General features: G+C 71.7%; 1 protein-coding gene across 1 annotated transcript; it reads right to left on the minus strand.

Moving 5' to 3' along the window:
• Nucleotides 1–4,476: 4,476 nt before the first annotated feature.
• On the minus strand, nt 4,477–6,816 carry AURANDRAFT_63036 (hypothetical protein; the record flags this gene model as incomplete). Its single annotated transcript, XM_009037638.1, has 1 exon — nt 4,477–6,816. One exon carries the CDS (start codon nt 6,814–6,816, stop codon nt 4,477–4,479), a length of 2,340 nt encoding a protein of 779 aa, XP_009035886.1.
• Between the last annotated feature and the right edge of the window lie 6,251 nt (nt 6,817–13,067).

Here is a 13,067-nt window from a genome sequence, read left to right on the forward strand (position 1 = left end):
ACGCGCCGCGTCTCCTCCGCGGCCGACGACGACGCGCCGCCGCTCTTCCGCGGCGCGTCCGACGACTCGGAGGCGCGCGAGGTGTCGCTGACGAGCGACGAGTTCCTCGACGACGACGCCCGCGGCGACGTCTACCGGAGCCTGGACGTGCCCGAGGACGCGCCGCGGCGCAGCCTGGCGGCCGTGCGCGCGCCGCGGGCGCTCGTCGGCGCGCTCCTGCCGGCCGCCGCCGCGGCGCTCGGCGCGCTCGGCGCGACGGTCGACGCCGAGGACGCGACGGGCCTGACGGCGACGGTCGACGGCGCGCGCCTGCGCGCCGCCGCGACCGTCGCGGGCCGGGACGCGGTCCTCGACTTCGGCCGCGTCGCGGGCTGCACGGTCGCGTACCACCGCCTCGTCTTCGAGCGGCTGCTCCCCGCGGTCCGCGCGGCGCTCGCCGCGCCGCGCGACTCGCCGCCGGGCCCGCCCTAAACTTAGTTCTCCCAGGGTATCTGGAGCGGGTTCTCGACGTTGGCGACGGCGACGTGGGCCGGCGGGTGGTACCCGTCGTCGGCGTCGTCGGCGTCGACGGGCCCGCAGGCGCCGCGCGCGCCGAGCAGGCGGACGCCGTGGGAGTCGTCGCGCTTGAGGCGCCGGAAGCTCGGGTCGACCTTGCTGAGCGTCTTGTGGAGCCGGAGCGGCAACACGAGCGGCGGCATGTTCGGCGGCAGCGCGAAGCCCGCCGCGGGCGCGGCCGCCGCGGGCCGGTCGTCGCGGGCCGCCGCGCGGTGGGCGTCGACCTGGGTCACGGGGAAGGGCGGCGGCTCCGACGTGCGGCCGTGGCGCGGCCGCGTCGTGGACCGGCGCGTCGGCGGCGTGCCCGGCGGGCGCGAGCCGACGCGCGCGCCGAAGCCCTCCGTCGTCTTCGGCCGCGTCGCGTAGGGCCGGGGCCCCGTCTGGTAGGACGCGTAGGTCGCGTCGCCCGCGAGCGAGCTCACGAGGGACCCGCCGGGCGCGAAGAGGCCGCCGCCCTCCGACGAGCCGCCGTCGAAGGTGCCCGACTCGTAGGAGCCCTCGAAGAGGCCCGCGGGCGACGTCGCGGGCCGCGGCGCCGACTCGTCCGGGAAGTAGGGGTTCTCCTCGAGGGGCACGCCCACGCGCTTCACGCGCCGCGGGTCGTGCAGCCGCGCCAGGTACGCGTTCGTGACCCAGGTGTAGGCCGCGTCGCCGCAGATCTTGACGCGCTCCCCGCGGACCGCGCGCGCCGAGTCCGCGTAGTTCGCCTCGGCGGCCGTCGCGTACGTGTGCTCGACGCCGCCGGCCAGGTTCGACGACCCGTCGAAGCGGTCCTCGTCGTCGGCGCGGTCGAGCGTCGCCGCCTTGCGCTCGAAGATGCCGTGGTCGATGACTTTGGCATTCGCGGACGCGCGGTCGTGCGACGCGGACCAGGAGAACTGGTCGTAGCGACTCGCGCGGTCCAAACCCTTGGGCCCCCGCCTTTCGCGCTCTAAAGCCTCCTCGCGCACCCAGCGCGCCCACTCGACGAAGATTGTGCGGTAGACGACGTGGACGGCGTCGACGGCGTCCAGGTCCAGGTCCGCGTGGACGTGGACGTCGCGGTGGAGCTCGTGGAGCCTGGGCAGGAAAAGAGAGATTCAACGTCGCTTCAACGTGAGTGTTCCGCGCGCGCGCGTTCCGGAAAAAGCATCCAAGCTTCGAGACCGATCCAAGAGATGATCGCTCGTCCAAAAATCAGCCAAAACGAGTGGAAAACGGCCGAGATAGGAGCCTTTGAAGTTGGGAATTTCCCACTCTTTTCCCGCCCGGCGCGGAGCATCCGCGTCTCGACCTCCTCGTTCGTCTTCTTGCGCGCCTCGTAGAAGGCCGTCCACCAGTCCCACATGAGCGCGAGGACCTGGAGGCGGCTCAGGCCCAGCTGCTTCTTGGTCTGGATCACGCCCCCGCGGCCGATGGTGCCCTCGAAGAGCGCCGCCGCGTCGTCCATGACCTGCATCGCGTTCCACGGGCAGATGGGCCCGCCGCCCGCGGGCTTGCCCATGAAGAGGGACGCGCGCATGGGCGCGGCGCCCACCATGGACCCGCGGGGGTTGTAGTGGCGCTCGCCGGGCGCGTACTCCGCGGGCTTGGGGTGGATGTGCTCGCCGAGCTTCGCGCGCTTCTCCTCCTCCGCGAGCTTCGTCGCCTCGCCGACGTAGCCGAAGACGAGGCGGTCGCTCCGCGTCGCGGGCCGGCTGATGAGGCCCGTCTTCGGGTCGATCATCGTCGCGCGCTTGAAGCGGCCCGGGGCCGCCTGCTGGATCGACAGGGGCGTCTTCGACGACCCGCGCCGCGCCGACCCGTCGACGGCGCTCTTCCGCCGCGCGACGCTCTTCCGCCGGCCCTCGAGCATCGTCGGCCGCCGCACCGTGCGCCGCGGCGCCGCCGGCGCCTTGACCGACGCGCGCCGCGCCTCCATGCGACCTTCGGCCTCGAAGGCGGTTTCGTTCGCAGAGCAACGCGAGGGCTCTGTCGACCTGGGCTGGCGGTGCCTTTTTATTCGTATTGCCCAACCATTACGATGGTGGGGCTGCTCGACGCCATGGACGCCGCGATCGAGGAGACGGTGGAGCAGATCCGCATCGAGCAGTCGTCGCCGCCGAAACCGCCGCCGGCCGCGTCGCCGCCCGAGGCCGCGCCGCCCCAGCCACCGGCGGCGCAGCCGCCGCAGCCGCAGCAGCCGCCGGCCGCCGCCCCGCCGCCGCCGCCGCAGCCCGCCGCCGCCGAGGTCGCCGCGCCCGGCGCCCGCGTGCAGGGGTCCATGCTCGGGGGCGACGACTCCGACGACGACTCCGACGACGGGAGCGACTCGGAGGAGGAGGCGGTCGAGTTCGACGGCGGGGCGCCGCCGGCCGCGACGTGGCGCAAGGTCGAGCGCCGCGCGGCGAGCGACGACGAGGACGACGAGCGGCCGGGGAAGCTCCGGGCCTTCGGCGGCGGCGCGCCGAAGAAGGACGACGTCTTCGGCCTCGAGTACAAGCCCTACGAGGTCTTCGGCGACACGCAGCCGGCCAACTTCGAGGGCGAGAAGGAGCTGGAGAAGGCGCTGGAGACGTCGGCCTACGCCGTCGGCGCGGCGCAGCCCGTGCTCACGGCGGCGGGCGACGACGACGACGACGAGTTCGGCGGCGACTGGGACGGCGGCGACGACGCGGCCGCGCGCGCGGAGGTCGAGGCCGCGCGCGCCGCGTTCCTCCGGGAGCGCGACCTCGCGGACGCGAAGGCCCTCGAGGACATGCGCCGGACCGCCGAGCGCCTGTCGCCCCAGAAGGACGACGACGACGACGACGAGGAAAGCTACGGGCTGGCGGGCATGAAGGCGTCGCTGAGCAAGACGACGGCGGCCTACGCGCCCGAGCCCGCCACGAAGGCCGGCGCGAGCATCAAGGGCGCCCTCGCCATCGAGACGCTCAACGAGGAGGACGAGGACGACGACGACATGCCGACCATCGACGGCGTCGACGACGCGGCCCCGTCGCCCGCGCGCGCGCCGGCGAAGGAGGCGGACGTCGCGGAGTGGTCCGGCTTCGAGAGCCACGCGCTGACGACCGGGGCGCCCGCCGTTTCCGAGGCGCCCCCGGCGAGCCGCGCGCCCATGTCCTACGACGAGTGCCTGGCCTACTTCCGCGCGCTCGACATGTCGCAGGACCTCGAGTCCATCGTGCCCGTCGAATTCCCGAAGCGGTCCGCGCTCTCGTCGCTCGTGTCGTCGAAGCCGAAGCTCACCTTCGAGAACGCCGCGACCGAGCGCGACTTCGCGTTCCTCGTGGCCAAGCAGGCCTACGACCCGGCCGTCGCCGAGCACTGGCGCCTGATCTCCACCATCTTCAAGGGGTTCATGCCGGCGTCGAACAAGCGGCCGTGCGTCGCGATCGGCGGCCACTGGGAGCTCGTCGGCTTCCAGGGCGCGGACCCGCGCACGGACCTGAACCGGAGCATGTGCTGCCTCGCGCTGCTCCAGCTCCTCCACCTCCTCGAGAAGTCGCCGAAATTGGCGCACCGCGCGTACCGCGCGTCCGTCGCGGACGACAAGGACTGGCCCCTCGCCTGCACGTCCATCGCCTTCACGAAGGCGTCGCTCCAGGCGCTGCGGTCCGGCAAGCTCTACAAGCGCTGCAACGCCCTCAAGGCCGTGCTCCCGGCGCTCCACGAGCACCACGCGGCCCAGTTCGACGAGCTCCTCGCGCGCGTCAACTCCGGCGAGGACCGCTTCGTCGCGCTCAACGGCATGCGCCTCGGCAAGAAGTCCAAGGCCGCGGAGAAGGCGGCCAAGGTCAAGAAGCAGCCCTTCGTGTCCAAGGGCGCCAAGGCCGCCGCCGCGCACGCGCGCGAGGACGGCGCCTTCGCGTCCATCGCGGACGCGCCCGACGACGTGCAATTCGGCGCCGTCGCGGGCAAGAAGGTCGCCAAGTACGCCTCGGCCTAGGGGTGCGTATTATATTACGAGTCCACGCGGAAGAGCTCGTACTGGAGGTCCTGGATCGCCGCGTAGTCCGCGGCGACGGCGGCCTCCGGCCCCGCGAGGAGCGCCCAGCCCGAGTCCGTCTTGATGTCCACGGTCTTCACCATGGCGCCGCCGGGCTCGTCGACGTAGAGCTCGTGGTCGACGAGCGTCGGGAGGCTCCGCAGCCGCGCCAGCGCGTCGCCGTCGACCGCCGCGAGCGGCCCCTCGACGGCCGACACGAGGTGCGCGAGCACGCCGGCCCGCTCCAGGGTCGGGTCCGCGGCGATGGCGTCCCACTCGTCGGCGCTCGGCAGGCAGGCCGCCGCCGCCGCGGCGATGGCGTCGGGGCCGGCGACGCAGGCGGCGACGAGGGGCCGCACGTTCGCGTTGTGGAACCGCGCGTTCACCTCGACGAGCGTCGCCGCGCCGTCGTCGCCGACGATCAGCTCCGAGTGCGCGGGGCCGTTGGCGTGGCCCAGGGCGTCGAGGCAGGCGCGGAGCGTCTCCAGCACGGCCCCGGCGCCCGCGGCGTCCGCGAGCCACGTGCCGCGGTACACGAAGGCGCCGCCGTTCGCGGGCCGCTTGTCGTAGCGCCAGAGCGCCGTGACCTTGTGCTCGCCGTCGCGCGACACGCTGTCGACGGCGTACTCGACGCCCGCGAGGAACGCCTGGGCGAGGACGACGTCGTTGAAGCCGCCGCCGTAGCGCGTCGTCGCGCGCAGCGCGTCGAACGCCTCCCGGCACTCCGCCGCGGTCTCGCACTTGAAGACGCCGTCGCTGCCGACGCCGCGACAGGGCTTGACGACGATGGTGTTGTGTGTTTTTTGGAACGCGACGACGTCCTCGGCGGTGTCGCAGAGCGCCTGCGCGCAGTGCGGCAGCCCCGCGTCGCGGAGTTTTTCGTGGAGGAGCCACTTGTGCCGCCGGTCGACGCCGTCGCCGTTGGCGAAGGCCGCGTCGAGCGCGCGGCCGAGGCGCTCCGCCGTCGCGATGCCCGCGTCGGATTCCGAGAAGCACGCGAGGAGCGGCGGCGCGTCCGCGGCCTCGAGCCAGGGCGCCTCGCGCGACGCGGCCGGCGCGCGGAGCGGCGGCGGCGGTTGCCCGCCGTCGCAGAGGCCCCCGCCGACGTAGTCGCTGAGCACCGTGGCGACGGCGACACCCCGGTCCAGGAGCTCCCGGGCGAGCGCGAGGCCGAGGTAGTCGCAGAGCGGGTCGACGACGACGGCCGCGCCGACGGCGTCCGCGTCCGGCGCCGCGAAGGCCGCGACGGCGCCGTTGTCCTCCGCGCGCCCGCGCTCGAGCGCGCGCTCCCGCGCGCGCACGGCCGTTCGCGTCGGCGCCTTCGCCGCGGCCGCGACGCCGAGCGCCGCGAGGAGCCGCGCCGCGAGCGACGGCGGCCGCCGCGCGGTCCGCCGCGCCGCGGACCGCGTCGTCGGCCCCTCGCGTCTCCCGTCGACGCCGTCGCAGAAGCGCGCGAGCCCGAGGCCCTGGGAGCCCCAGGCGACGGCGAGCCACGCGTGGAGCAGGCCGTTGACCGTGCCGAGCCCGAGGCCCGACCAGACGGCGAAGGGGTAGGCGAAGACGAGGGGCACGTTGAGCACGAGGCCCACGGAAGCGACGGCGACGCCCGGTCGCGGCCGCGCCAAGATCGCGAGGATGAGCGCGGCCGTCGCCGGCGACTGCGTCACGCCGACGGCGAAGATGTCGCCCGCGGGCCGCGTGCACGAGAAGGCCCCGAGCGCCGTGAGGAGCCAGAGCGCGAGGCCCCAGGCGTCGGCCGCGGCCGGTGACAGCCGCGCGACGCGCGCCAAGTCCCGGAGCGGGCCCGCGGGTGGCACAAATCTCAAACCCTCGGCGATGGCGAAGAGGTCCGCGCCGCTCGACGCGACGCAGCCCACGACGGCCGTCCAGAGGAGCCGGAACGTCCACCGGTTCAGGTACGCCGCCGTACCGTCGTGCGCGTGGTGCGCGAGGCCGCCGAGGAGGCACTGGACCGCGTACTTGAACATGAGCCGCCGCAGGCGCAGGCGCGTCGCGCGCGACGGCGCGCCGGGCGGGACGTTTGTTGTTGCGCGGACGCCGAGGTACGCGCACCAGGCCGCGAGGACGTAGTCGGTGCCGTACGTGAGCGGCGTGCCGTCGAAGAGCGCGCCGTCGGCGTAGGCGAAGCGCGCGGCGACGTAGGTGCGCCGGCCCCAGTACTCGGCCCACGAGACGGTGAGCAGCCAGGTGAGCAGCAGCGTCGCCGGCAGCGCGACGGCGAGGGTCGCGAAGGCGCCGAGGTCGATGAACGCGTCGTCTGGCGTCTTGAGCGCGCGCTCGCCGCCGCGGCCCATCGTGAGACGCGCTGTCGCGCTGCGAGAGGACTCGTTGGAACTCGTTGGCGGTTCGGGCTGTGGTGCTGTCGCGCAACAAGAGCTAGAACAATGTCATGCGCACGACGAGGCGGCCATAGCAAGGTCGATCGAGCCGGCAAGGCCGTCCATCCACAGCTCGCCGAACACGAGCTCATCCGTCCTCGACTCGAGCCGCTCGAGCAGACTTCTCGGGAAGCACGCCCCGCACTACTCGCTCCTCGTGGCCGACGCCGTCGCCGAGATGGACGCGGAAGAGGTCGCGGCCCTCGAGGCGTGCTACGCGACGGCGACGGTCGAAGGGCCGCTGCCAGTGCTCGAGTGGAAGCTCGCGGCGGACGGCCAGTCCGACTACTACGTCGACACGCGCGGCGGCTCGCTGCTCCCCTTCCCGAACAAGGCCTGGACCCCGGACACCCTCGACCGCAAGCTCGTGAATCCCTACGTCAAGGTCCTCAGCTGCCTCCCCGAGCTGGCCCTCGAACTCGGCGCGCCCGCGCCGCGGTCGTGCCGAGACGTCCACGCCGTGTACCACGAGGCCGGCTGCTGCGGGGACGCCGAGGCCTCGACCGACGTCATCTTCTAAAGAGGTGTGCATTCTTAGACTCGCCGCGGGCGCGTCCGTCGGCGTTAGGCGCTGTCCTTCTCGTCCTTTGCGGTCTCGTCGCGATCCGGGGGGATCCACCACGCGTTCGCGAGCAGGTCGGTCTCTCCGTCGCTGTAGCGGCTCTTCGGCAGGTACTTGTCCGACCCGGACTTGTCGGTGCGCGCGTGCACCGACTTGTCGGTCTGCTTTCCCGTGAGCGTTCCCCGGTTCGTGCTCCCCGGTGGCCAACACCACTCGACGGACGCGCCCGCTGTCAGTGTCAGCGTCTGCACGAAAGGGATAGATTTGAGCGGAACGTCGACCTTGAATTTGACTGGGGCATTGACCGTAATACTGTGTGGAGAATCGGCCAACTTGCGTCTTTTGTCCGGCGAATCCGACACTTTTTTTTGCGACGGCCCTGCTGATCCCCCATCACGCCTTCTCTTGCGACGACCCTGCTCATCTTTCATCACTCTATCGATACTATTTGTTGAGCGACAAAGCAAGGCGGTCGCGCGTGCTCCTGCTCGAGGCCCCCTTCTGCTTGGGCCTACGGCGAGCTCCACAGCCATCTCACAGCCTCTCCACAAAAAATCGGCGAAAACAGCTCCGGCGCCTCCGCGTCGACAGGCCTGGATGACAACTATGGCGAACGACGCCATCGCCCCCCGCATCCACCAGCGACACCGCTTCGGCCGCGTCACAACAGCGACGCCCAAAGATAAGCCCCTCCGTCGCCTACGGTCTCGATCGTTGGATCCCCACCCGCACCCTCGTGACCAGGCTGAAGAATTCCTCGACGAGACCTCGCCCGCGCCGCCGCGCCCCGGGCGGCGGAGCCTCGGGGGTGTCGAGCGTGGCCTGCGGCGGCGGCTCGGCAAGGTCGAGGACGGCGCGAAGCGCCTGGAGCGGCTCGCGGCGTCGCGGCTCCAGCAGCTCCGCGGCCGGATGCACTTCCGCCGGCGCAAGCGGTCCAAGTCGAAGGTCGCCGCGTCGCCCCGCCACGCGGACGACGGCGACGAGAGCAGCGACGACAGCGACGACGACGACGACGGCGGCCTCGCGCGCGCGCCCGCGGGCCTCGCGGACGCGGTCGTCGAGAGCGCGGCGGGCGTCTTCGCGGCGGCGCTCGTCGTCGTCGTCGCGGCGCTGTCGCCCGAGGACGTGCCGTTCCTCGGCCGCTACGGCGCGCTCGCGGCGGCCGTCGGCGCGCTGGGCGTCCAGTGCGAGCTCAGCCGGCGCGCGGCCGTCCGCCTCGCGACGGCGTCGCTCGCGCCGCGGACGCCGAAGCGGCGGTCCGGGTCCTTCGAGGACGCGTCCAAGCTCTCGTCCGCGCCCGCGTCGCCGACGGCGCTCGCGTTTCCCGACGCGGCGCCGGCGTCCCTCGTCGCGCTCGCGCGGTCCGACGACGGCGCGCCCGCGGCCGACAGCTGGTCGCGGCCGTCGTGCGAGCGGTTCCCGCTCCGGGGGCCGACGTACCTCGCGGACGGCGTCAAGGTGCCGTCGGCGCCGGCGCTCTACGACACCGAGGACGCCTACGTCGCCTTCACGGCGCGCGGCGCCGTGCGCTCCGCGACCGACGCCTACCCGGAGATCCTCGCGAAGCTCCGGAGGGCGGACGCGGTTCCCGCCGCGGCGCCGCCGGGCTTCCCGCGGTTCCTCGTCGTCGCCGTCAACGCGCCCCTCGACGCGCCGTCCCTGGGCGGGCGCCGGACCGACGGCCGCTGCGTCGTCGTCGTCTTCGCGTGCCGGCTGAACGCGGCGGCCGCGGCGTCGGGCTCGCCGGGCGCCGCGCTCGCGCGACGGTGGTTCGCGGAGGCGCCCGGCGACCTCGCCGCGTCGGGCCGGCTCAAGGGCGTCTTCTTCGCCGAGGGCGACGGCGTGCCGCGCCTCGTGCAGAAGTGGAACGGCAAGCCCGTGCTCATGGCCGACAAGGGCCGGCCCCGGCCGGGCATCTCCGCGTTCTCGCGCGGCGGCGACTACCTCGAGTTCAACATCGACGTCGGCCTGTCCTTCTCCTACATGGCCCGCGGCGCCATCTACCTCGTCCAGGACAAGCTCGTCGCCATGGACGCGGTCATCGGCTTCACCATCGAGGGCAAGGCCGAGGACGAGCTCCCGGAGCAGATGCTCGGCGCGGTGTCCATCAACCGCGTCGACTGGCGCGCGCGCCTCGAGGACGCCGACGCCGACGCCGCGCGCGTCGGCGGCGGCCGCGGCCGCGCGGACTCGGAGTCGAAGTAACCTCGGGAGAAACACAAGGAGTGCGCGCGCCTCGGAGGTCCTGGGAGCTCGCGCGCGGCGACCATGGCGCGCGCCGCCGCCGCCGGAGCCCGCTTTCGAGTGGTCTCTCTTCGGCGCCCCGGACTCCCCGCCGACGAAGACCAAAGCCAGGCTCCGGTCGTCCGAGCGGACCTCTCTTTGCGCGCCGCGGGCGCGCACTCGAGGCGGGTGCGAGGTGCAAGGTGAAGCAATTGAAGCAGGCCACATCGTGCTGAGCATTGTAGTGAGCATTGTGCCGACACTGCTCGGCGTTCCCGGCGCTCAAGACAAAACCAAAGCAACCAGGTAGGACTCGCTCCTCGAGGATAGCTTTTCGTGCTCGCCTACGGCCATCCCTCCGACCCATCTCGTGCCCCCGTACATCATCTCGTGCGTCCATGCGGTGTCCGTGTGTTTTTGCGGGATCACGTGACGAGCGTGATCTCATCGAGTCGTCGACCGACGCTCGCTCGAGTACGTTCCGAGCGTGTATTCACTCGACCGAGAATGATTCACGAAGTCGTGAGAGACCATCGAGCGAGACTTGTACGTGTCCGAGTGATCATCGATCAAACTGATCGCGTCTCAACATTCCGCGGCCATCCTCTACGCATAATCTCAGGCAGTAACCTCAAGTCAAGATGTCAACTGGCCTTATAATCGTCATCATCCTAGTCGTGATTGTGGCTGCGATTGTTGTATCCAGTATTTTCTGTTGCGGGTGCTGTGGCATCAAACCCTGTTGTGAGTGCTGTGAGGACCAAAACAAAGGAGGTTCTACATCCAACATGATTGCCATCGGCGGTGCTGGGGCTCCTCCGCAAGCAACCTGTGTTGTACCCAACCAACCAGAACCCGTGATGGTGAAAACTCTGCCAGATGAACAGGTGTAGAAGTGCACACACGCACCACCTGTGCAGACCCGCGCTTTTCCACCTACCCCAAAAAGCCGCACGCAACTAGATTAAGAGACCAAGCCTCTTGTCGCAGATTACAGTCCCAGATGACCTGGGCTAGGTTGATTCAGCTTCTTATATACTATCACGGGCTGCCTAGGCTACTTAATTATCGGACAAAAGATTTTCAGCTCGCCGGCGGAACATTGTATTGCTCGATTTAGAGCATTATATTGCTCGATTTAGAGCATTATGCACCGGCGTCGGGGTTTGGTGTCGATGTGGGCCATCACGTAGGCGTTCACGTACTACAGTAAGGTGACTCTCGCAGGCGTTCTCGCTGGCCGTGAAGCAAGTGAAGCAGGCCGCGCTGCAGCGCTGAGCAGACCGAGGCATGACAGGACGTATGCGGCGGCCTGCCTGCTCGCACAGGATGGTTCCCATGCTCTTGATGCTCGCACTGTGCGCGCGATCCATGCGGCCGACGCTGATTGCGACGCCACGGAGAAGCGCGACACCGCCATCACCGGCGCCCGAGGCCGCGCCGCCGCCGACCCCAAGGAAGACGCGGCGCGACTTCGGCGCCGCGTCCGCGGCCTGCGCCGTCGGGCTCGCCGCGCAGGCCGCGGTCGCCGTCGACGAGATGAAGTACGTCGCCGTCGCGGGCGACGTCGCGAGCAAGCCCGCGCTCGCGTTCGACGCCGTCGAATCGAAATACGGCCTGCGCTTCGTCGAGTACCTCGCGCGGCTGCTGCTCAACTACGACGGCGCGAGCGCCGCGTGGTGGGCCGCGCGGCGCGCGAACGCCGCCGGCGAGAAGACCCTCTCTCTCCAGGAGGCGAAGCGCTTCGAGTACTACGCGTCGTTCGTGTCGTCCGTCGAGCTGAGCCTCGCGCGGAACCACCTCGACGCCGCGGGCACGGAGGCGCTCTTCGCGAACCTGGACGAGCGCGTCCTGCCCCAGACCATCGCGGCGAAGCGCCAGCTGGCGCTGCTCGGCGCGCTGTCGTCGACGCCGCTGCCGGCGACGAAAACCTTTGTGGAGCGCGGCGCGAACGGCACGGTCCTGTCCGCGGCTTTGGCGGACCGCGGCGGCGGCTACGCGGCGGGGTCCGTCGGCGCGCGCGTCGTCGCGGCGGGCCCCCGCGCGGCCGACGCGCAGGCCGCGCGGCTGCGCGCGACGACGCGGCGCACGGGCCGCGTGATCCGCGTCGCCGTCGTGAGCGGCGGCGGCGGCTACGACGCCAACAACCCGCCCATGGTCCTCGTCGACGGCCCCTGCGAGCGGCGCGCTATCGCGCGCGCCGTCGTCGGCGCCAAGGGCGCCGTCGCGGAGATCGTCCTCGAGGACGGCGGCGCGGGCTACTTCGGCGACGCGGCCGTCGTCGTCACGCCCCCGCAGGCGCCGGGCGCCGACCGCGCCCGCGCCCGGGTCGCCTTCGACTACGAGGTCGACGCGCTCAGGATCGACGCCGGCGGCAGCGGCTACGCGGAGGCCGGGTCGCTGGCCGTCGCGTTCGACCCAGGGCAGGACAAGAGAGCGAAATTCCCAACTTCAAAGGCTCCTCTCTCGGCCGTTTTCCACTCGTTTCGGCTGATTTTTGGACGAGCGATCATCTCTCGGAACGGTCTCGACGCGTGGATGCTATTTCCGGAACGCGCGCGCGCGGAACACTCACATTGAAGCGACGTTGAATCACCCTTTTCCTGCCCAGGTTCGACCCGCCGTACTACCCGCCCAAGTACGGCGCGCGGACCGCGGCCGCGGCGGTCTCGGTCGGCCGGGACCCGGCGCTGCTGGCCATCCCCATCGGCGACGCCGAGCGCCGCTTCCGCGGGTCGAGCGACCGGCTCACGAAGTTGTTGCCGAGCGCGTACCTGCCCGCGTTCGACGCGGGCCGCGGCCGCTACGTCGTCCGGGAGCTCGCCAACTTCTCCCGCTTCGGGGGCGAGGAGGACAGCGTCTTCGGACCGCGGTCCCTGGCCTTCGCGCGCATCGAGGAGGTCACGCCGGCGCAGTACGCGCTGCTCGGCGCGTGCGGCGCCGTGTGCACGGCCGCGGCGCACGTCGTCCTCACGCCCCTCGAGGTCGTCAAGACGCGCATCCAGGTCGACGGCGACGAAAACGGCGCGGGGCCCGCGGCGCTCGCGGCGCGCATCGTCGACGAGGAGGGCGTCGGCGGCCTCTTCGCGGGCGCGGCGCCCATCGCGGCGGGCTACCTCGTCAACGGCTTCCTCGGCTTCGGGCTGACGGAGCTCTTCAAGCGCGGCGTCGGCACGCGCCTCGACGCCGTCGGGCCCTGGGCGGCGACGGTCGTCGGCGCGCTCGGCGCCGCGGTGCTCGCGACGACGTCCGTGACGCCGTTCGAGGCCGCCAAGGTCCGCATGATGGTGCCCGAGGACCGGTCGGCGCCCGCGTCGCTCCTCGACGTCTGGCGCGACCTCGTCGACGAGCGCGGCGGCGTCTTCGAGGGCCTGTTCGGGCG

This window comes from Aureococcus anophagefferens (genome assembly GCF_000186865.1).
Source record: "Aureococcus anophagefferens unplaced genomic scaffold AURANscaffold_6, whole genome shotgun sequence".
Classification (NCBI taxonomy): Eukaryota; class Pelagophyceae; order Pelagomonadales; family Pelagomonadaceae; genus Aureococcus; species Aureococcus anophagefferens.